This window comes from Martes martes (assembly GCF_963455335.1).
Source record: "Martes martes genome assembly, chromosome: 12".
NCBI classification, from domain to species: domain Eukaryota; kingdom Metazoa; phylum Chordata; class Mammalia; order Carnivora; family Mustelidae; genus Martes; species Martes martes.
The window spans coordinates 61073725-61098474 of record NC_137900.1 but is presented as its reverse complement, the minus strand read 5'-3'; the positions used below and the strand labels follow the sequence as shown (position 1 = coordinate 61098474).

Below are 24750 nucleotides of genomic sequence, written 5' to 3'. Positions count from 1 at the left end.
TCAGAGGCTACTTCAGATTCTCTTTCCCTTTCCCTCCTCCTCACTTTCTCTCTCAGATAAATAAGATTTAAAAAAAAAACCAACTGATGATCTAGATTAGTTGACGGTTTCTTTCTTTCTTTCTTTTTTTAAGATTTTATTCATTTATTTGACAGAGATCACAAGTAGGCAGAGAGGCAAGCACAGAGAGAGAGGGAGAAGCAGGCTCCCCACTGAGCAGGGAGCCCAGTGTGGGGCTCAATCCCAGGACCCTGAGATCATGACCTGAGCCAAAGGCAGAGGCTTAACCAGCTGAGCCACCCAGGCACCCCTGGTTTCTTTGTTTTATGTAAATGTTTTATCCCTATAATCCTTGTTAAAGAAAATTAATGGCCTTAACAATAGGAATAAAGAAGCAGAAGAGTGTTATTTAGAATCAAATCAAGGGCCTACTTGAACTATACCCCCTCCTTAGTTGATCTCTTAGATGAGAATTGACCCCTAAAAGAGTAGCTTAGCTGATGGGGAGCATAGTGGAATTGCTCACTTGGGTTGGGGTTTTAAAGAAATGGTCAAGGAGTGCCTGGTTGACTCAGTTGGTTAAGCTCTTGATTTTGGCTCAGGTTGTGGAATCAAGCCGGTGTTGGGCTCACACTGGCGGGGAGTCTGCCTGAGGTTCTCTCTCTCTCCCTCTTCACTGCCCCCCGCACCCCAGCACCAATGCTCTCTCTAGAATGAAAAAATAAATGTTTTTAAAAAATAAATGGTCAAGTTCCATACAATTGCTTATCACTTATTGTGTATCTTATATGTCGATGAGTTTTATTACGATTTTTAAGAAACAGATTTTACTTTTCATTTGCTAGTTACTTTGTATCTCCCTTCCCTTATCTATAATCTTTGTTCTTTAAAGATACTTAATTTGGGTTGACAACATATTTTCCCTCTCCTTTCCTCTCTAAGGTAAATATATTTAAACACCTATGCATGTATAGTAATGCAAAATACTTCAAAGGTTTCATTAAGTTGATTTTGTTGCATTGGCAGAGTGAAGATAGTCCGAGTCCCAAGAGACAGCGCCTCTCTCATTCAGTCTTTGATTATACATCAGCATCACCAGCTCCCTCACCACCAATGCGACCATGGGAGATGACATCAAATAGGCAGCCCCCTTCAGTTCGATCAAGCCAACATCACTTCTCAGGGGAACGATGCAACACACCTGCACGCAACAGAAGAAGGTTAGTTGATGACAATGTATTTCTTAAATTTTCTTCCATTGGTAGATTTATGAGATTTTTTTTTTTTAATGTCAGAAAGCATTTTTTTTCTACGGGCATTTTATAAACACATCAACACATATGTACTCCTACACTCACACATGAAAAACATGACATATTGTTTAGACTCCCACACTAGAGGATGAGAGTTCATTTAGCTTGTGGTTGACAGGTGAAGAAATTGAAAGAGACTAAGGTGATTTATCTAAAATGAATCCATACTATTATATATGAATTCATCTACTTTATGGTTTAAGGCTTTGTGTGGGCTAGCCTGCAATTCTGATTACAGAAAAATGCATTTTATGGTTCCAAACTATAAGGAAATATGGAGACTCTAGAAATGAGCTACCTCTTTTTCACTTCATACCTATTTCTTTATCTTTAAGGCAATTGGGAGCTTAATTAGGTTTCTTATAAAACTGTAGACCCTGTGGTATGAAAGACTGACTGAGGTTTACTACAGTTCTCAGTCCTCTCTGTCATGGTACTTCCTTCTCAGAGCAATGTATTTCTTCTGAACTTCTTCCTCTTCAGTTGTGGCCTGAGCTCATAACATTCCTTCTTCAGAGAATTGTGTATCCTTGGAGTGAGACAGGTGTTTGCATGTCCAGGATATCGATAATCTAAGAAACATTGAAACTCTTTGAGTTAGGAAAGTGTTAAGGGCTGAAAGTTTGTGTCTCTTCATATGTTGAAGCCCTAATTCCCAGTGTGGCTATATTTGCAGATGGAGTCTCTAAGGAAGTAGTTAAGGTTGAATGAAATCATAAGGGTAGGGTCCCCAATCCAATAGGATTGGTGTCCTTATAAGAAGAGACACCTGAGAGCTCGCTCACTCTGGCATGCAAGGACACAGTGAAAAGGTGTTCATCTGCAAACCAGAAAGAGAGCTCTCACCAGAAACCCATCATGCTGACACCTTGATCTTGGATTTTTACTCTCTAGAGCTGTAAGAAAATTAATTTTTGTTGTTTAAGTCACCTAGTGTATGGTGTTTTCTTATGGCAGCCCTGTGAAACTAATATTGAAGGATCTTAAAACCACCATTCTTGGGATGACTGGGTGGCTCAGTTGGGTAAGCATCTGCCTTCAGCTCAGGTCACCATCCAGCTTCCTGGGATCAAGTCTGGAATTTGGCTTCTTGCTCATCAGGGAGCCTGCTCTTCCCTCTGCCTCTGTGTGCATTTTCTCTCTCTGACAAAACGTTAAAAACAAAATAAAACAAGGAAAACACCATTCTTTGTTCCAGATGAGACAAAATAAACCTGTTTCTGAGTTATATTCTGTTGACACACTGAAGCTTTTACATTACTTGGTGCATTTCCCCCCAATTTTATTTAAGTTAAAATAATGTATGTCAACCCAGGTAAAAAATTTTATAGCTGTTAAATATAATAGCATGAGACAATATGGTTGTTTTTTTCAAGCTTATAGTCTGAGCACCTACTGTACTCTTTTCTATTGTTGTATGATGAAATGTGTCATACAGTCAGAAGAACATGTAAACCAAGCATACACTTAAAAGGATAACACACAAGTGTACCAACACCCAGATTAAAATAGAACATTGTTAATAATTCAAAAGCCCCTGTTCATCCTTCCTAGAGGATAAACCCTGTTCTGTGATTGACATCATTCCATTGTTAATATTTTTTAATACTTAGGAATATATTTTAAAACAACATGATTTTAGGTTTTGCTGGCTTTACTTTCATTTAAATGTATTCTTCTTTGACTTTATCAAACATTCTTTTTTTTTTTTTTAAGATTTCATTTATTAATTTGATGGAGATCATCAAATTAGGCAGAGCAGCAGGCAGAGAGAGAGAAGAGAGAAGCAGGTTCTCCACTGAGCAGAGAACCCCATGTGGGGCTTGATCCCAGGACCCTGAGATCATGACCTGAGTTGAAGGCAGAAGCTTAACCAACTGAGCCACCCAGGCGCCCCTCAAACATTCTTTTTTTTTTTTTTTTAAGATTTTTATTTATTTATTTATTTATTTGACAGAGAGAGAGAGAGAGAGAGAGGGGGAGAGAGAGAGAGATCACAAGTAGGCAGAGAGGCAGGCAGAGAGAGAGGAGGAAGCAGGCTCCCTGCTGAGCAGAGAGCCCGATGCGGGGCTCGATCCCAGGACCCTGAGATCATGACCTGAGCCGAAGGCAGAGGCTTAACCCACTGAGCCACCCAGGCGCCCCCAAACATTCTGTTTTTAATGTGGATAGCAGTAGTTCATTTATTTTTACTTGGTATAATCTTACATTATATTGATATCCCATTATTTATCCATCTGTTGAATAATGCGTATGCTCAGTTTCTTAGTATTTATAATATAGAGTATTATTAAGAACCTTTTAAGGGTACACAGTTCCTGGTATACACGTGGAAACATTTCACTAGCGTGTAAGCTTAGGAACACAATTGCTGGGTCATAGATAAGCTTTGGATCAGAAAGGGAATGTCAGAAGTGTCTATTTCCAGATGGTAGTAGTAACTAGTTATGGGTTATTAAATTGAAGAGAAGCATCATGCTCTAAGCTCATGGAAACGCAGAGTGGGGAGGATAGGAGGAAGCACTTACCTAGAAAACTGACTTAGAGGCTTATTCTGCTCAGCAGTGTGTGTTATATTCCTTAACCTCATTCTCCATTAGGTACTTTATTATAGGCTGGCTATAGGCTTAGCTGCCAGATTGCCTCCCAGAAGAAGGCTGTGCAAGCAGATACAATATTCAGCAGCAGTCTAATAGAATTTAAGATACAAAGATGAGCGCACAAAGTGAAAGAAGGACACTAAACTCGATAAAACAGTTAATAGAGCAGACAATTTCTGAGTAAGTATAACATGAGAGAGATGCAAGAGGATATTCATAAAAGTCAACTAGAAACCTTACTAAAGAAAAATTTAGAACTCAGGAAATGTGCAGAAAAGGTGTCCTAGTTTCTGGAAGATCAAGTGGAGAAATTTTCCCAGATATAGTGTAAAAGGCAAAATGAAAAGTGTGGATAAAAAAGTTTAAATATAGAGACAGAGCCATCGGTTTTAAGTATGTCTAATATTTTCACACGGAGACAATTGAAGGGACTTTTTTTTTTTTCTCCTTTTAAGATTTTATTTATTTGACAGAGAGCACAAGCAGGGGGAGTGGCAAGCAGAGGGAAAGGGAGAAACAGGTTCCCCATAGAGCAGGGGAAGTCCGATGTGGGACTCGATCCCAGGACCCTGGGATAATGACCTGAGCTAAAGACAGTTGCTTAGGCAAGTACCTTGAAGGGGCCTTTTTTTTTCTTTACATCCCAGAAAACATTCCTTCATTTGTTCGTTCATTCATTCATTCATTCATTTATTATTTTTATTAACATATAATGTATTATTTGCCCCAGGAGTATAGGCCTGTGAATAACCAGGCTTACACATTTCATAGCACTGATACAGCACATACCCTCCCCAATGTCCGTAACCCAGCCACCCTATCTCAGCGCCCCCACTCCTCAGCAACCCTCTGTTTTGTGAGATTAAGAGTCTCATATGGTTTGTCTCCCTCCCAATCCTATCTTGTTTCACTTTTTCCTTCCCTACCCCCCAACGCCTCACCCTGCCTCTTAAATTCCTCATATCAGAGAGACCATATGATAATTGTCTTTCTCCGATTGACTTATTTTGCTCAGTGTAATACCCTCTAGTTCCATCCATGTCATTGCAAATGGCAATATTTCATTCCTTTTGATGGCTGCGCATAGTATTCCTTTGTGTGTGTGTGTGAGAGAGAGAGAGAGAGAGAGAGAGACAGACACATCTTCTTAGCCATTCATCTGTTGATGGACATCTAGGTCTGAAGCGACCTTTTTAAAGAATGCAAAACCATTTCTCAGAATTTAAGAAACACTGAGTGTTGAACAAGATTTTGGTGAACTTGCGGAACATATACCAAGAATAATAAAAATTCACAAATATTCCAAGACAGAAACTTTTTGAGTTCTGCCAGCTGATTTATCACTTAAGTATAAAGCCAAAATATAATCGCATTTCAAATATTAAGAAACCGAATTGACCCGCAAGAAATCCTCCCTGAAAGAATTGTTAAAAATTGTACTCTCTCCCGGAAGTAGAAAAGTGTGTGCAAGAACTGGGATTCAAGACCATTGGTTAGCAAAGAAAATGAAAAAGACATACTATTAAGTCTGAGTAAAGGCCTGTTGTTTAAAAAAGAGAAAGAAATTCAGAAAAGAGCTGCACATGAGTTGGGAATAGAGTGGAGAGGAGTTTAATTTCTGCCTGTCAGGAATGCTGAGTAAATCTAGGTGTCTTTTTTGAAAAGTGAAAGTACATATTTAAAAATTAAGGGTGATCACTAGGAGAATAGAAATAAGGAATGTATAGCTTCTATTAAAAAAACAGATTAACAACACATATAGGAAACTCAGTCTAACAAAAGGCAGGTAAAAGGACAGAACAGTTTTGTGGCAAATGATACACCAGAAATAAAATGGACAAAATATAAAGTCAACTGAAATATTTGTCCATATTTTATTATTATTTCTTATTTCTAGATTTTAAAAATTATTCCGCTTTCTAAATGTCACAAAGGTGCACAAAACATTTAGTGAGAAGCCGTATAGTAAAGATAAAGGGGATCAAATAATAGACTTGAATGTCAGCATGAGGACTTGGATCTTTTTTTTTTTTTTTTTTTTTTTTAAAGATTTTATTTATTTATTTGTCAGAGAGAGTGAGCACAGGCAGACAGAGAGGCAGGCAGAGGCAGAGGGAGAAGCAGGCTCCCTGCTGAGCAAGGAGCCCGATGTGGGACTCGATCCCAGGACGCTGGGATCATGACCTGAGCCGAAGGCAGCCGCTTAACCAACTGAGCCACCCAGGCGGAAGACTTGGATCTTAATTTGTGTTTCGTTGGAGTGCTGCTGAAATGATTTTTGAGTAGGAAAATGAGAACAAGTGTCAACAATGGAATAATACAGTAATAAAGGGGCCCTTAAAGTTTGTAGGTTGAGTAGATTTTTAGGAAATGAATGATCTAAGCACATGTACTCTATTTTGATTTTAAGGTATGTATTTTCCCACATCTTAACATCTATTAAGGACTTAGAATTGATGGTATATCATTGTTTAATTGGCAACTTTTTAAAAAATGTAAAAGTCTTTTATCTTTCTTTTTTTTTTTTTTTTAAAGATTTTATTTATTTATTTGACAGACAAATAGGCAGAGAGGGGGAAACAGGTTCCCCACTGAGCAGAGAGCCTGATACGGGACTCAATCCCAGGACCCTGAGATCATGACCTGAGCCGAAGGCAGAGGCCTAACCCACTGAACCACCCAGGGGCCCCAAGTCTTTTATCTTATATATTTATTTTTAATATTTAATTTTAAGTAACCTCTATAGCCAGCTCAGACTCATAACCCTGAGATCAAGAGTTGCACGCTCTACTGACTGAGCTAGCCAGGCACCCCCATACAACAGTCCTTTAAAATATTTGTACAGGTACAGGGGTGCCTGGGGGGCTGGGTCAGTTAAGCATCTGACTCCTGGTTTCAGGCTCAGGTCATGAACCTCAGGGTTGTGAGATGGAGGCCTGCATCAAACTCTGTGTCAGGCATGGAGCCTGCTTAAGATTATCTTCCTCTCCCTCTGCTCCTCCCCTCCTCCCCTAAAAAAATTAAATAAAGAGATATGACAACTATATGCAATAATGAGATCCTGTATTCTCAGCAGTGAGGGGGTATAGTTGGAAAAACTACTGAAATCTGAAATATGCTCTGTTTAATAGTACAATACCAAGGTTTATTAATTTTAGTAATTTTTCTGTGGTTATGGAAGATACTAGGATAAAGGAAAGCTGGGCAAAGGGTATGCAAAAAACTATACTAAAATTATCTCAGAACATTTAAAAAGTGAGTTCTAGGGTGGATGGCATCTTAAATTCAGTGAAATACAGTATGTAGATTTTGAAGTAAAGATAAGTACATTTTGCAAAAAGGGAAATATTAAAATAAAGTTAGTGGAGGCAGTTAATGAAACAAAAACCTGGGGTGTGTATCAGGAGCACTATTGAAGAGTTAATGTCAAAGAGGAATGTTCTTGTTCTCTTTAAGACTGGGGAGAGTTGGGAGTGAGAAGAAGCAGATTTAGAGGTAGAGAGGTGACCTGATGTGTGCAGCTGTGTCTGGAGTGGGACTGTTTGGCCTCTTTTGCCCAACGTAGAGTACATTTTATTTCTTTGTTTATTTAAAAGATTTTATTTATTTGAGAGAGAATGAGAGAGAGCGCGTGCATGAGAGGGGCAGGGGGCAGAGGGAGAAGTAGACTCCCTGCTGAGCAGGGAGGGAGCCTTATGTCAGGATCATGACCTGAGCTGAAGGCGGTTGGTTAAGCAACTGCCTTCGGCTCAGTGTCGTGATCCTGGTGTCCCAGGTGCCCCTTTGTTTTTTATTTTAAAGATTTTATTTATTTGAGAGAAAGAGAGCTTGAGAGGGCACAAGCAGTGGAGAGGGAGAAATAGCCTGCCCATCGAGCAGAGACCTGATGTGCAGGGGTCATGACCTAAGCCTAAGGCAGCCACTTAACCCACTGAGCCACCCAGGTGCCCCCTGTAGAGTACACTTGAATGAGGCTGCTTTTTTGAATTGCACTAGTGTTGAGCCATTGTAAAAAGCAGTGGAGATGAATTGTGGAATTGTAGAGAATGGAAATCTACTCACAGTAACAACTTGACAAAATTTGTGTTAAACTACATAGATGACTAAGGTGTAGGGGGAGTAAAAGTGGTTTCCTTCATAATCAGTCTTTTAAAATTCTGTGTATTATAGGAATATTTATGCTGACGCTATCTCAATGCTTTCCATTTCTAGCATTTACTGAGTTACTATTGTATTTGCAGTTGTAAACAAATGTTCTTCAGTTAACATCTTTTCTACTTGATACTTAAAAATTCTCATTTTGAGTATGTAGGGACTCTTTTTTTTACCTCGATTTTTTTTTTTAACTTAAGTATAATTGACACAGTGTTTCAGATGTACAGCATAATTTGACAGGTATGTTACACTATGCTCATCATAAGTGTAGCTACCATCTATCACCATATAATACTGTTACACTGCCATTGACTATATTCCCTATACTATACCTTTCATCCCATGACTCATTCATTCTGTACTAGAAGCGTACACCTCTCATTCCCCCTTCACTCATTTTGCTCTCCTTACCTCTCTCCCCTCTGGCAACTACCAGTTTGAGGAACTATGTCTTTCTGTATATCTTACATATCTTAGCTAGATAGACTAAACATGAAGTGGCCATTAGACATACATGGAATATTGGCAAGATGTACATGTACATTGGCAAGATTAAAATTTATATGTTTATAACATAGAGAGCAAAATAATGGGTTAAGCCATGTGAAATTGCTGATACTCAACTACTTTTGCCTTTACAAAAGGCAGTTTCATATAATTAAACAAACAAAAAAAGACCAGTAGTGGGCTATTGATTTCTAATATTTGCAGAGCTGAACACTAATTTTGTAATTTTTTTTAAAAAACGTTTAAATTTGGTTTCAGAACTGATGGGGAACCAGAGCAATTATTTAATACTCAGGCTTTTGCCTTAGCATAAACTGATGTATTGCAAACAGACAACAGAGAATCTTTTTGGATCACAACAGTAAATATTATAATGACTTTCTTGACATTTGCTGTATTACAGTCCTCCTGTCAGGCGCCAGAGAGGAAGAAGGGATCGTCTGTCTCGACATAATTCCATTAGTCAAGATGAAAACTATCACCATCTCCCTTATGCACAGCAGCAAGCAATAGAGGAACCTCGAGCCTTCCACCCTCCGAATGTATCTCCCCGTCTGTTACACCCTGCTGCTCATCCACCCCAGCAAAATGCAGTAATGGTTGACATACATGATCAGGTATAGTAACAGAATGTCCAGAAAATACAGATGCTAAAGATTGGTGGCAGTTTATTGAGGTGGTTTTTCATTGTAAATTTCTTTTAATTTTACCTAAAAGGAAGCAGTTTTTCCTAAACTGAAGCTGTTTTAGGTAAGTTCATTCTTTTTAAATTCTACGTAGCTTGAAAGAAAGTTGAACTTTAGAAAATTAGGAGCAAGGTTATGAAAGCTCAGAATGGTTTCATGTATTGGTTGGAAATCACTGATAACAAGATTAATAGGAGATAACAGAAAGCTGGTGATTTGAATACACATTTCTGTTTCCCTCTCCCTTCTTGTTTCTTCTGGATAATTCAGTAGGCATGACAGTTGAGTACATCTTTGTTGGTAGGTTTCCATGGCTCTCCAAAGGGATGACAGGTAGATGACTTATTCCCTTTGTTCTGCCAGGAGCTGAGGGACTATTTGAGAAGAGGGCTTGTCAGACAGAGCCTGAGAGTAAAGACCAGAATTGTTTGGATTTCTGTGGAGTTTCTGAAGTCAGCAATAAAGTTGCTTAATTTTAAGGATAAGGAAAAATTCGTCTTTCAAGTTTGTAGATAGAAATTAGAAAAGGAAGGAAACTTGAACTGGTATTCATTTTTTTTCATCTGCAGTAGATGATAGGAAACAATGAAACACTGTATATTGACAATTGAAAGAAAATATGATCTCTACCAGGCACCATCTTCTGTCAGACATGTTCTGTCCTATGTTAAAGAAATACTTCAAAAAATTGATCATGCAGAAAGAAGTTCTAAAAAGAAAAAATTTTCTAGACCACATTCTTTGTGGTCATAATCTGATAAAATTATAAATCATAACTTTAAAAATAATTTTTAAAATGACACTGAAATGTTTGAGGAAAGATTATAATTGAGGAAAATTAAAGGAAATACCATCAAAGTCAGATATGCCTAAAGCTGTTGTCTGAGAAAATTTTATAAACCTTCATTATTTATTTTAAAAATAGAAAATAAATGAACTAATTGCTTGAGTAATTAGGGAAAAAATTACAGAGTAAACCAAAAGGAATGAAAATAAATTACCAGGAAATATAATTAAAATTAACAATATAGAAATTTATTAAAAAAGAAGTAGCACAAAACCCAATCCCGGTGCTTTGAAAAATTGGTAAGAATAACTAGCGCCTTGTGAGCTTGGTTAAGGTGAAAAGAACCAAATATATAAAGGAAGTAGGAATGATTAAAAAAAAAAAAAGACCTATATCCATACACATAAGAAATATTCAAAGAATTTTCTTCAATTGTAAAATGAAAACACCCATTTCATAAGGGTTGTTGGGAGAATTAAGAGTTAATCTATTCTGAGCTCTTAAACTAGTACAAATGGTAAGCACTCAATTATTATTTTGCTGTTAGCTATTATAATGAAATTCTGTGTATAACTGGGGAGGGGACAGAAAGAAAATACGAAGTTCCTAGAGGGTATTATGCTTAGCGAAATAAGTCAATCAGAGAAAGACAATTATCATATGATCTCCCTGATATGAGGAAGTTGAGATGCAACATGGTGGGGTTGGGGTAGGAAAAGAATAAATGAAACAAGATGGGATCGGGAGGGAGACAAACCATAAGAGACTCTTAATCTCACAAGACAAACTGAGGGTTGGGGGGGTGGGATAGGGAGAGGGTGGTGGGGTTATGGACATTGGGGAAGGTATGTGCTATGGTGAGTGCTGTGAAGTGTGTAAACCTGGCGATTCACAGACCTGTACCCCTGGAGCTAATAATACATTGTATGTTAATAAAAAATTAAAATTTTTTTAAAAATGCAAAAAAATATATGAAGGTCCAAAAATTGACCCAACAATAATAGAAAAATTGAATTACCACATAAGTGTAAAAGCTACTTAGAATTCTACCATTGAAGAGGCACAGTGATACAGTGGCTTCACAGATGATTTTTCTAGTTTGTAAGGAACTCTCATGTAATAAGATACAAATGATTTCAGGCTTTTCTTAAAACCAAAAAACTGGGTGGCTCAGTGGTTAAAGCCTCTGCCTTCAGCTTAGGTCATGATCCCAGGGTCCTGGGATCGAGCCCCGCATCGCGCACTCTGCTCAGTGGGGAGCCTGCTTCATCCTCTGTCTGCCTGCCTCTCTGCCTACTTGTGATCTCTCTGTTAAATTAATTAATTAATTAATTAAAAAAAACAAAAAAACAATTTTTTCTAATTATTTTATGAAACCCATGTAATTTTAATATCAAAAGTAAAGATAGTAATCCCCAAAGAACAATAGAAAACTCTCAAATACAAAGGAAGATTTTCTAAATAGATGTTTAGAAATACCTAGCAGCATATCAAGAATAATAATAATAATAAAGGTTTATTCCAATAAGAGGATAGCATAGTATGAAAATATTCATAGTACATCAGCAAATAATAGGAGAAAATAATGATTTTTATCAGAAGATGTTGAAGTCAGTTAAAATTTAATAACTACTAAGAAAGAACCAAAAGAAAATTACTTAAATATAATAAGTAAAAATAACAGCAGGTATCCTAACTGGCCAGAGATGAATCAGCAACTAGAGATGATGTTTGCTGTCCATTTTTATTTAATGTTACATTAAAAGTTCTACCAAATGGAATAAGATAATGTAGTTATAGGTATAAAACAGTGAAAGAAATAATTGTATTTTTCTCCTCACTATGTAATTGTAGAAGAAAACACAAGAAACTCTAGTTTTAAAGAATTTAATATGGGGCCCATATGCAGATTAAATGTATAGATGTCTCTAAATTACATCGATCACTTGATGAATAGATATGGTATATCCATACAGTGAAATAATAATTCACTAAAAGGTAGATTGAAGTACTAATTTGTGCTACACTACATGGATTAACCTTGAAAACATGCTAAGTAAAGAAAGTCAGTCACAGAAGGCCACATTTATATGAAATGTCTAGAATAGGTTAAATCCATAGAAATGGAAATGAATTCTTTCCAGTATTGTTATGGAGGATAAACCAGGACAGAAGGAAAGAAAAAGAGTTTGGGAATAAGAAAAGAGCAAATAACACCCATCAGTATTTGCAGATGAAATGGTCATATGCATAGAAAAGCCCAAAGCATCTTAGATAAGCTATTAGAATTAGGAATTGAACAGATTGATTGGTTACCAAAACACCTATAAACAATCAGTTGTATTTTTCTATACCAGAATCAAACATAATAAAAAAAGCTTTTCAAAGATACATTTACACTAAACAACCAAGATTTTTTTCAACAGATAAGCCCGTGGTGATGAGGGTGGGGAGGGGAGATGCAAGTGGCACTTAACAAACTTAGAGATATTCTAATTAATTGTAATAGGTAAACTATTTTTGGATTCTGATTAAAAATTTGATAGCTGATGATGCATTGGAATTTTGAACAGAATGTTATTTCTAAGGATCTTTTTCTCTTTTTTTTTTCTTTTTAAAAGATTTTTTATTTATTTGACAGATCGATCACAAGTAGGCAGAAAGGCAGGCAGAGAGGGGGAAGCAGGCTCCCTGCTAAGCAGAGACCCCTGATGCGGGACTAGATCCCAGGACCCTGAGATCATGATCTGAGCCGAAGGCAGAGGCTTAGCCAGCCACCGCGGTGCCCCAGGGATCTTTCTCTTAAGGGAGTTTGATAATGCTCTTGTGGTTAAGTGTTTGTGTCTTCCAGAAATATGTAATAAATATTTATTAAAGGATGGGTTCCTGGGATTTGCTTCAACAAAATACAGGAAAAGGAGAGGTTGATGGAAATGGATTGGCTGTGGTTTAATGGTTTTGGAGGCTCCATAATGAATATGGGGGCTCATTATACTACTATTGAGTGTGTTTGAAATTTTCTATAATGTTCAAATGAAAAAGTATCACTGCAAAATCAAAATAATATGGAGGAATTATGAAGCAATCTTAATAAAAGATGCCCAAGATTTATGTATAAGTTTATAAAACTTTGTTAAGGCAGTAAACCTATCTAAATACTGAAGGTTTGTCTTATAAACCTTTTTGTAAAAACTGCCCGTTGTCAAAACTGACATTCGGAATATGTAGAAATAGCATAATCTCAAGTAAATTTCCAGGAAGTTTTAGGTGTAACTTGAAAAGCTGATTCTGTCATTTCTGTGGCATTTTATTAAGGGCCTGGAATTATCTTAGAGTAGGGGAAAGCAGGCTACTGCTGACTGTTCCTGTAGAGTTTTATTGGAATGCAACTTTGCTTTCTTATTTATCATCTATGGATGCCTTTTGCAGAGATCAAGATGCCCACAAGCCTAAAATACTTTCTGGCTCTTTGAGAAATAGTTGGCTGACGAGTGCTCTGGTCTAGTTGCTAGGACCAAGTAGTTCTCAGAGTATGTGCTAGATCATCTGACCAGCAACAGCAGCATCACCTACACATTTGTTAGGAATGCAGTTCTCAGACTATACACTAGACTTAATAAATCAGAAACTCTGGGTGTGGGACCCAGCAAGCTGTTGTAACGCAAGTGATTCTAATGCCAGAATAATTAAATGGGCTAATGAAATAGAACATAAAGCCCAGAACTAAACCCATACATTTATGGATACTTTAATAATATATGGCTTCAGATGAGTTGGAAGAAGACAGAATTTTTAATTAATAATGCCGGGACAATTGGGTATCCAATGCGTCTTCCTAGATACTAATTTCTAGTAAGATAAGTAAAGCAGGGGTGCCTGGGTGGCTCAGTTGGTTAAGCCTCTGCCTTCAGCTCAGGTCATGATCTCAGGGTCCTGGGATTGAGCCCCTCATTGGGCTCTCTGCTCAGCGGGGGGCCTGCTTCTCCCTCTCCCTGCCTGCCTCTCTGTTTACTTGTGATTTCTCTCTCTGTCGAATAAATGAATAAAGTCTTAAAAAAAAAGATAACTAAAGCAGCATGGATTTGGCTCAAAATATAAGTGGGAACTTACCGAGTGGAGAAATATGCTGTTTAGAGGAGAAGAGGATGTCTTAATAAATGGAACAAGTGTTGCAAGAAAAAATTAGAACCCTACTTCACACTATAAATAAAAATAGATTTTAGTTAGAGATAAATGTAAAAAATAAAAGTATTAGAAAGTTTAGGAATATATATGTCTAACCTCATCAATAAAGAACTATAAACGTATATTCAGTACCATTAAAGGGTTAATGAAAAGATAAAAGACTAGGAAAATAGTTTTGTTAGAATGACAAGCAATAGATTTGTATCTCTAATTAAACTCTAAATGAATGTGACAGAAAACCTGATAGAAAATGGTTAGGGAGGGTGCCTGGCTGGCTCAGTGGGTTAAGCCTCTGCCTTCAGCTCAGGTCATGATCTCAGGGTCCTGGGATCCAATCCCGCATCAGGCTCTCTGCTCGGCAGGGAGCCTGCTTCCTTCTCTCTTTCTCTCTGCCTGCCTCTCTGCCTACTTGTGTTCTCTCTCTGTCAAATAAATAAATAAATCTTTTAAAAAATAAAATAAATAAATAAGTAAGTAAGTAAGTAAAATCTTTAAAAAAAAAAAAAGAAAGAAAATGGTCAGCGAACAAAGGATAGTTTACAAAAATTACAGGAAAGGAACTCTGAATGGTTAATAAACCTGTCATAAGGGGCACTTGGGTGGCTCAGTGGGTTAAGCCTCTGCCTTCAGCTCAGGTCATGATCTCAGGGTCCTGGGATTGAGCCCCCAATGCGGCTCTCTGCTCAGCAGGGGGCCTGCTTTCCCCACCTGTTTCTGCCTGCAGTTTCTGCCTACTTGTGATCTCTCTGTCAAATAAATAAATAAAATCTTTAAAAATAAAAAAAAACCTGTTATAAGATACTCAACTGCTCTAATCAGAGAAATGCAAATTTAAAGCAAGCATGTTAATACTGTTTTTTTGTTGTTGTTGTTGTTTTTTTTTCCATTCTTCAGGTGGGTAAGCACAATTGTGACACGTACATCTACTTTGAGTGGAGATGCTGGGAAATGGTTCCTATTGTTACTGTTAGGATTGTGGCTTACCCAGCCATTTACGATACTGTAAAATTCACCCTTTTACCCAGAATCCCTGTGAAATAAATGAAACTACTAATATGTAAGGATATGTATTCAGTGATCTTTTTTTACAGTTGTGTTTGCAGTGGTGAAAGAATGAAAACAACTTGAATATCCCATTAGTGTATTAGTGGTAGGACTGTGTTAAGTGGGTGTACTTGAAATGTCTGGCTAGTATCAAAAAGAATGAATTGACTTTAACTCCCTTCAAGACATACCTACAATACTAACTGAAGAAAGTAATTTGCAAGGTATATCTCATTTATGTTAAGGGAAAAAAATTAACATGACAACAATTTGTGGGTAATCTGTATATATTCATATGCCCATGGAAAAAAGATGTTGAAGGGTTATATGTTATTAACATTGTTTGCCTCAGGTCAGATAGGAATCAGACTGGCCATGAGAGAAGGAAATTATCTAACTTTTTAAATTCTCCTGCACGTTGTTGTACTAGTTGGATTTAAATTTTTTTTTTTTTTAAGATTTTATTTAATTTGACAGAGATCACAGGTAAGCAGAGAGGCAGGCAGAGAGAGAGGAAGGGAAACAGGCCTGCCGCCGAGCAGAGAGCCCGATGTAGGACTCGACTCGAGGACCCTGGGATCACGACCCGAGCCGAAGGCAGAGGCCTCAAGCCACTGAGCCACCCAGGCGCCCTGGATTTAAATTTTTTAAAAAGTTTCCTGTTGGATGTGGCTAGGTATTAGAATATACAGCTTTCATGTTCCCAAGTTTCCTCAGAAAAATATTCTCTATAAAGCAGACGAGAAGAGTTAATACAGCAGTTCATTATTCTCCTGGACTTTTCAAGTCTTTTTGAGGGTCAAGTTGTGTCTCAGTTCTGTGGGTTTTATATACTATACTTGAAATGGTTAGCTGTCCTATACAATGATAAAGAATATTCTGGTTGAAGCTATTGGAGAAGTACATTGTGAAACTCTGTGTAGCTAAGAGAGGAATCCATAAAGGCCTAGATTTTAATTTTTAATAGTTGATTTCTGATTTCTTATTCAAACACCTGAAGTTCTAAGGTTGCATTTTTCTTTCCTACTAGCTCCATCAGGGCACTGTCCCTGTTTCTTACACAGTAACAACAGTGGCACCACATGGGATCCCACTCTGCACAGGCCAGCACATCCCTGCTTGCAGTACACAACAGGTCCCAGGATGCTCTGTGGTTTTCAGTGGACAGCACCTCCCTGTCTGTAGTGTGCCTCCTCCAGTAAGTCTGCAATCCCCTTAGAATGGCTAAGTGTGTTCTGTAAGCAAACAGAATTAAAGAGACTGCTCTTTGGAAAAAGCTTTTCATTTTCAAGTAAAAAATGCAATTTTATTGCAACAGGAGTCTCAAAGCATACTTAAAATAATAATTTAATAAAGTTAGCTTTAAAACTTGGTGTATTTTCAAATTAAATTATACATATTTGAATATCCTGAAGAGAAAGCATGTATCAGCACTGTTTATAATTAAACCTTGATAAAGGTTGGATTTAGGGTACTAACATAGGATTTTGAACTAGTTAGTAAGTTAGTCTCAGAGACTTTAGTGATCAACAGTAATAGCCTCAGCACTTACTAGATTTTACAAGCACTTTGAGTGCTTGGTCTTACTTATTTCTCACTGTAGGAAGCCTGTGGTAACAATGGTATCCCCATTTTCTAGATGATGAAATTGAAAATGACTTAATGTCACAGAGACAATTAGTATGAGAGAGCAGTAATTCACACCCACTTCCTTCTCCCTCTTAAGCTCATGTTTTATCCTTTAGTTCACCGACCCCCCCGTCCAACCTTCTTATTTCACAAATGAGGTTACTGAAATCCAGAGAAATTAAATGACTTGTCTGACTAAGGTTTTCAAAGTAAAGCACTTTCCTGAAACTAAATATAATCCTAATATCTTTATTTGAATGTGAGATTAAAAGGAACACAGAAATACCAACTCTGATTTTAATTTATTAATTTATCCCAACCTTAGTTTCTCAACAATGGATTATGGGATCAGTGTGCTAAATTAGCAGACTAAAATATTGAGAGACATAACATAAGGGACTTAGCTGTGGGTTGGGCTCTTAGTAAATATCAAAATTCCATAAATAAGAAAATTTCTATAACATTGAAAAGGATAGGTTCTTGGACAGGAAAGCAGTAATATCCGATTATTCAGTCAAGTAGAAAGGAGCTTCCTCTTCTGTGCAACACTTTTCACTCCATTTCATAGGTATTAAAAAGCTAAAGAGGAAGTTAGGTGTTTTGACTGATGTGCCAGAACTGTATAAAATACAGAATAATTACTAGTATTTTACTGATAAATGCAAAAATACGCTATACTTTCATTGTCAGTGTAGGTCATTAAGACATTTTGGTATGATTTTGAGTGGGATATGGCAATGACATTTCAATCTCAATGTATAGATTTTTAAGAATATATTATTACTAGTTATATATTAATAAACAACAAATAATGATTTCTTTTACAGATGCTTCAAGCATGTTCAGTTCAGCACTTACCAGTACCATATGCTGCGTTCCCACCCCTTATTTCTAGTGACCCATTTCTTTTACATCCTCCTCACCTTTCTCCCCATCATCCTCCTCATTTGCCACCACCTGGCCAGTTTGTCCCTTTCCAAACACAGCAGTCACGATCGGTAGGTATTTACTCTTATGTCTTTAATTTTCAGAGAATGTGTAGACCTAAGAGGCAGATTAATTTAATAGATGTTATTTGTTACCATTTAAAAACTATAATTTAGGCATTCTTCTGGTTCTTAAAAGAATTAGGGAATTCACAGGTACACAAATTAATATAAACATGTTTACCTAAAATTATCTTGGTTGCTTAAGTTTTTCTAGTTCTTTTATATGTCTCTTGTATAATTTAAAATTGTTCCTTCATGTCTGCAATCCTTCTGGAAGTAAATCTGAAGAAAAATTCAGTTCTGTTTTTTCCTTTTATGTATTTCTGAAATGGTGGAAAATGAAAGTATTATAAAATAGTTTGTTTATACTTGCTATAATAATTACTTTTATTTAGGCAAGTAAAGTAAATTTCTTTGTTTTCTGGGTTTTTTTGAAGTCCCATTTTCCTTCCATATTCTGATGAAAAGATGAGGTCGTCTGTTATAATACAGTTAATTTTGTCTTGGGACTGGAATTTAGCTGAGAGGCATGTTCTTTTGGGGGGTTGGAGGAGGTATAAGCACTGTAGCAGTGGAAGGGAGGGCACATGAAGGAGGCCCAGATGTTTTCTGGACAGGCCAAGTTAACCATCTGAACTATCAGGCATTCAGGGTGAATGGGAAAAAGAACATATGGAATGATTAGGGGAAAAGATTTAAATCCTGTGAAAGGAACTTGACCATGTATCCTAGAAGAACCTCAACCATCCTTTACCCAGGATTTATGCACCATGCTGGGTCTCAGGTAGAGAACTTAACCTGGATGCTCCTCTGACAGCTATAGAAGCCAACTAGGACAAAAGTTTGGCTTATCCAAAAAGTTATAACTACTTCTACAAGAAAGTCTTTATTAGAATCATGGCAGGATTGATGGCAGGATGTTCTTAGCTTCCAGTACCTGAGAATTCAAGGTTAAAACAAAATTTTGCCATCACTTATATTTGAGTTTGGTATCCTTTAAAAGGTCCAATCACGTAGCCAGATCACAGCTTAGGTTCACTTGTGTTGTCATAGTGTCAGCGGTTAGGATTTCTCTCAAGCATATATAAGATCCCAAACTAAAGTGGAATTTTGTTTGAATAGTGAATAATGTGTTGATAATTGTCTAACTGCAGGAGGAAGTTAGACTAGCATTGAAGAATAAATGTTCCTAAAGGAATCATATACACAAAAATATGTACATAAGTGTTCATAGTAGCATTACTTCTAACATCAAAAGGTGGAAAGAGTTCAAATGTCCATCAACTGATGCAGTGAATTTTTTTCAACTATAAAATGGAGTGAAGTACTGATACACAAACTACAAAATGGATGAGCCTTGAAAACATTATGCTAAGTGACAGAAGCCAAATACAAATGACACAAACATATGAAATGTTCCAGGATAGCAAATCTGTAGAAATGGAAGGTAGTTTGGCAATTGTCCAAGGCTTGGGGAGGACTGGAAAAATGGGGTAGTGGACTCCTAATGAGCACAGGTTGGGGGTGGAGGGATGAAAGTGCTATGGAATTAGATAGTGATGAAAGTCATACAACTCCGGTGAATCTACTTAAATCTGTTGAATTGTACCCCTTAGCAGGGTGATTTTTTTATAGTATGTGAATTATATCTCAGTAAAGCTATTGTCAAGAAGAAACATACCGTGTGCTTTGCTTTCCTACATTGTCTCAGTGTTCATAGGCATGCTTTTGAAGTAGGCAGTGAACCTTTTAGTCCTCTAGATAATATGAGATTCATATTGAAGTTATTTATGTAAAAGTCACGTGGCTCATTAGTGACAGCAGCAAGAGTCTAATAGCCCGTAAGTCTTCTAATATAGCATCATGCCTGCTCTGTCTGATCCCACCCATTTAGCCCTAGTTCTGATTTATAAATATACACATGCTCAGTTTCATATGTTAAAGATTAAGTGTCTGAAGATTTTGTGAGGTCAGTGTATTATGACTAAAAAGGAATTTTAACTTACATATAATTACTTTCCATCTCCTTTTTATGAGAAGTTTCAAATAGTAAAATGTGTATTGGAAATGTTTTAATGACATGTTGCAGAGATTTTACTGTAGTCTGTATGTCCACATGTATAAATTTAGATTGGTATAAACATCAAGAAATAAATGACCTTAAAGGTGTTTGGGGGAGGTTAATTTTTATTATTATAAAACACAATATGTCTAAACACTGGTAGTATATTAATATATTAGTTTGCTCTTTTCCTCCCTCAGCCTCTGCAAAGGATAGAAAATGAAGTGGAACTCTTAGGTGAACATCTTCCAGTAGGAGGTTTTACTTATCCTCCATCGGCCCATCCCCCAACATTACCTCCATCAGCTCCTTTGCAGTTCCTAACCCATGATCCTTTGCATCAGGAGGTGTCCTTCGGAGTAGTAAGTTTTCAATTATGTTATTAATCTATTACTTGCTCTGATAACTTTTTTGAGTTCTGTTTCTATATAAATTTGCCTGTTTAGAATTTTAAATGTATTCTTGAAAGCGTTTGGTTGGAAAATTGTATTTAAAACTATACCTAAGTGTGTGTTTTTTTTTTAAGATTTTATTTATATCTAGAGAGGAAGAGAAAGCAGGTGGTGAGGGAGAGGGAGCATAGGGAGAGGGGCAAGCAGACTCCATGCTAAGCTCAGAGCCTGGTGCGGGTTTCGATCCCATCACCCTGAAATCATGACCTGTGCCAAAATCAAGTCAGATGCCCAACTGACTGAGCTACCCAGGTGCCCCAGTCACTAAGGAATATACTTAAGTGTATGTTTTAAACTAGTTGTATTTATGCTAACATTTAATAAATACCAAATGTTACTTACTTAAATAGTAAGAAATTTTGTAGGTTTTTTAAGAAGAGAGACTATTAGACAAAATAAATAGTTAAAAAGGTAGAGTGATCTTAAATTGTTTTAACGTTTTTCCCCTACAGCCTTATCCTCCATTTATGCCTCGGAGGCTCACAGGACGTAGTAGATATCGATCGCAGCAGCCAATACCACCTCCCCCTTATCATCCCAGCTTACTACCATATGTGTTGTAAGTTCTGTTTTTCTCATTTTAGTGAATTCTGAATTTTGATAGCCTTGACATTCTCCTCCTTTTATGAATATCTTCTGTGTGATATATGATTTAGTGTGTGTTAGAGATTTGTTTTTATTTACTGTTAAGGGATTGGACTGGGAGACTGTGTAAGGGTGAAATAAAAAGAAGAGCCAAGAACAAGGGAGAAGTGGGAGAGGAAGAAATTTGTGAGCCAGAAAATATGTCAGAAGATTTAAAAAATAAATCAAAAAGTAGAAAAGTTTACAATTTTGCCTCTCTCACAGCTGTCATCACTAGCCACCTTTGAATATCCAGCTTTTTAAATTAAGATTTTATTATTTATTTGAGAGAGAGAGAGCGCGCCCACGCGTGCATGTGCATATAGCAGGGAGGGGCAGAAGAAGAGGGAGCAGCAGACTCTACACCGAGCAGGGAGCTCATTGTGGGGCTTGATCCCAGGACCCTGGGATCATGACCTGAGCCAAAGGCAGATGCTTCACTGACTGAGCCACCCAGGGGCCCCGCATATCTTTTGATGTTGCTGCTTTCCCAAGGAAAGAGGTCAGAGAAGTTATTTCTGTGCCTTAGAAATACTGTTAGGATTAAGTTTGTAACAGATGCCCAAGTGTTACACATGATAGTTTTTAATTTGTCTCTTACGTAGTGAAGTTCAGAAGTGGGCTGTTCAGGGATTGTTAGCCCAATAATTAAGGAATGGTTCTAGCCATTATATCTACACTCCAACTAGCAAAAATGAAAATGGATCTCTCTGCCTTCCTGCCTAGTTTCCACTGGCCAGAATTCAGTCTCAAGTCTGTACCTTCTAAGAAGACTAGGAAATGTTTTTATACAGAGGGCAATGCTCCTATACCACACTATTTTGATAATTGTGGCTGTATTAGAAGTCTTAAAAATCAGATAGTATCAGAACTTGGCTCTTAAAATTATTTAAAGTCTTATGTGATCCATGTAAAGTTTAAAATCAGCAAATCGGTTTCTACTAAAATATAGTTGGCTGGGATTTTGGTAGGGGTTGCATTAAATTCATAGATCAGTTTTGGAAGAGAATTGATATCTTCTAGTCTGCTTAACAGTATATTTCTCTATTTGTTAATTTAAAAAAATCTTCCTGGTGGTAGTATTTTTAGTTTTTGATTATATAGGTCTTGCACATGTTTTGTTAAATTATAATCCCTAATATTTCATGTTTTTTTATGCTATTGTGAGTTGTGTTTTTTTAATGTCAGTTTTATTGCTAGGTAAAGTCCTTTTCTTTAAAGGGTTGCCACTGATTAACACTGACCATTCTTTATTCTTTTGGCATTAACCTTGTTCTTCCCATCCTGTTCATTGAAGTAATGTACCAATGTGTCAATGCTAGTGTTGGTTGTTTTCGCTGCAGATCAATGCTTCCAGTGCCACCTGCAGTGGGCCCAACTTTCAGCTTTGAATTGGACGTGGAAGATGGAGAAGTAGAAAATTACGAGGTTAGTAGGTAAACTGTGAGTTTGTTTGGGTAGAGTTACATGCATAAGAAGTATTCTACTCATTCACCTAATTAAACATGCATTTGGTAAATCCTTTGTATGTTTCACAACATGAATATATCAAAAAAGTGGTCAGCATCCTTGGGATATTTCTACATGTACCACACAGCTATGATAATAAGATAGGCTTGGTGCTATATTAGAGTTACATAAAATGCCTTTGAGAGAATGTAAGTGGGAAAACAGTGAATTGTGATTTGGTGTGAAAAGATTTTTTGGAAGCACAAGTGTTTGAGCTGGTTCCTAAAGGATGGAAAAAAAGCAGCTTCATGCATGAGATTGAGGTAGGGAAGTGCTGGATATTCTTGAGGCATGACATACAGTTGGTGGCTTAAGTGAAAAGGAGAAAATAGAAATTTGATTGAGAATCTCAGCTGGCTGTTGAGTATGTGTGCCCTGCTAAAGACATAATTTTCACAATTGGGAGGAAGGAGCTGCTAAATGTTTGGTTCTGATGGTATCAGATTCTACCTTTAAGAGTCAAAACTGCTAGTAGCATAAAGTAATAGATGGGAATGGTTAGACATTAGTGGGAGGAAAACTTACTAAATAGGTTGGGCAAATTATAGAACCATGCAATTCTCAACTATGGGAACTGCAAATATAAAAGAGTAGATCTTGAGAGACTTTTTTCTTTATTCTTAAAATTTTTAAATGTGGTTTAATTTGAGAGACTTAACGCCAGAATCAGCAGGAATTGATCGCCAAATGGTTTGTGGTAGTGTTGGGTGTGCACGGGGGGCTTGCAAAAGAAGATGCTCTGCAAAAAAAATCGCAGTAGTTCATGAAGAAGCAGAATAAAAGAAGATAGCAGGTCAAGTAGCTTATATTTTATATACTTATATAATTTTATATATAATATATAAAATAATATATTACTTGAGGTTACGAATGGGAGGTGCAGTTTAGGGGTTGGAAGGCAACTTTGTACTGTTGATTGTAAGTGACACTGTGACTTTTTTTTTTTTAAATACTAGTTAACCTTTCTCACCCCAACCTTACTCGGTCTCTATACAATGTGAATAGAACCTAAGGACAGGGAAGAGACAACACACACAATCTTAAAGCACCTTTGGTGTTTTTTTTTGTTTGTTTTTTTAAAAAACATGTGGAAGAGATCAGGCCAAATACTATATTCTTCTGTAGTTTTCAAAATGCTATTATGTCATTTCCTTCTACCTTATATAATCACATGGCACTGTCCTTTGGACTCCAGTTCCAGATTTATAGAGAGAGAAAGGGGCTGTGTAATAATTTCCTGGTTTTGTTTCTACACTGATGATGTTGGTTTCGTGCAAAGGAGTTGGTTATCCTTTAGGTATTGTATACAAAATTAAGTCATAAGTCATGTTGCTGAAGAGGACAGCTTCTTGCTGAATAGATCATGTACCCATCAGTGGAAAAAACAGTGATACCATCCTAACATAAGAATAATATTTTGGGATGCCTGGGTGGCTCAAAGAGAGATGAAAATTGGCTCCTTTTTCCCTTTCTAGGCCCTGTTAAACCTGGCAGAGCGACTGGGAGAGGCTAAGCCTCGAGGACTGACTAAAGCAGATATTGAACAGCTTCCTTCTTACCGGTTCAATCCTAACAATCACCAGTCAGAACAGACTTTGTAAGTACATTTTTCCGACATCGCTCGGAAATTCCCTTTTCTACCTTTATAAAATAAAAGCTTGAGAGTCAAAGATAACTTGATAAAGATAAATAGTCTCTATTGCATACTCCAGGCCTGTCCTGCTCGGTAAGGTAGCCACTAGTCATGTGAGGCTGTTTAAATTAAATAAAAAGTTAAGTTTCTTTCTTTCTTTTTTTTTTTTAATTTATTTGAGAGAGAGAGATGACAAGTAGGCAGAGAGGGAGGCAGAGAGAGAGGGGGAAGCAGGCTCCCCGCTGAGCAGAGAGCCGATGCGGGGCTCGATCCCAGGACCCCGAGATCATGACCTGGGCCGAAGGCAGAGGCTTAACCCACTGAGCCACCCAGGCGCCCCAAAAAGCTAAGTTTCTTTATTGTACTCACTAATGAGTCTGTTGTTAGAAGATGTAGAACATTTCTGTCTCTAATAGTACAGAGTATTAGTATTAATAGTATTAATTATATATAATTATATATATAAAAAAGCATTATGTATAATTATATATATAAAAATATAATAGTATTAATAGTATCTAATAGTATTAATAGTTCTGTTTGACTGCCCTGTTCTGGATTTTTAGGTTGCCTAG

At 37.0% G+C, this 24750-nt stretch overlaps 1 protein-coding gene across 4 annotated transcripts in view; it reads left to right on the top strand.

Moving 5' to 3' along the window:
- Positions 1-24750, top strand: part of RNF38 (ring finger protein 38) — a 52651-nt gene that overhangs the window by 20640 nt on the left and 7261 nt on the right. For all 4 annotated transcript variants that reach the window (XM_080819790.1, XM_080819788.1, XM_080819789.1 and 1 more), the window contains 8 exons: positions 1027-1220; positions 8979-9192; positions 16308-16475; positions 17734-17904; positions 20158-20319; positions 20862-20968; positions 22377-22461; positions 24018-24139. In XM_080819790.1, the coding sequence (XP_080675916.1) occupies positions 1114-1220; positions 8979-9192; positions 16308-16475; positions 17734-17904; positions 20158-20319; positions 20862-20968; positions 22377-22461; positions 24018-24139 (1136 nt within the window). In that variant the 5' untranslated portion in view covers positions 1027-1113. The remainder of the gene's footprint in view (positions 1-1026; positions 1221-8978; positions 9193-16307; positions 16476-17733; positions 17905-20157; positions 20320-20861; positions 20969-22376; positions 22462-24017; positions 24140-24750) is intronic.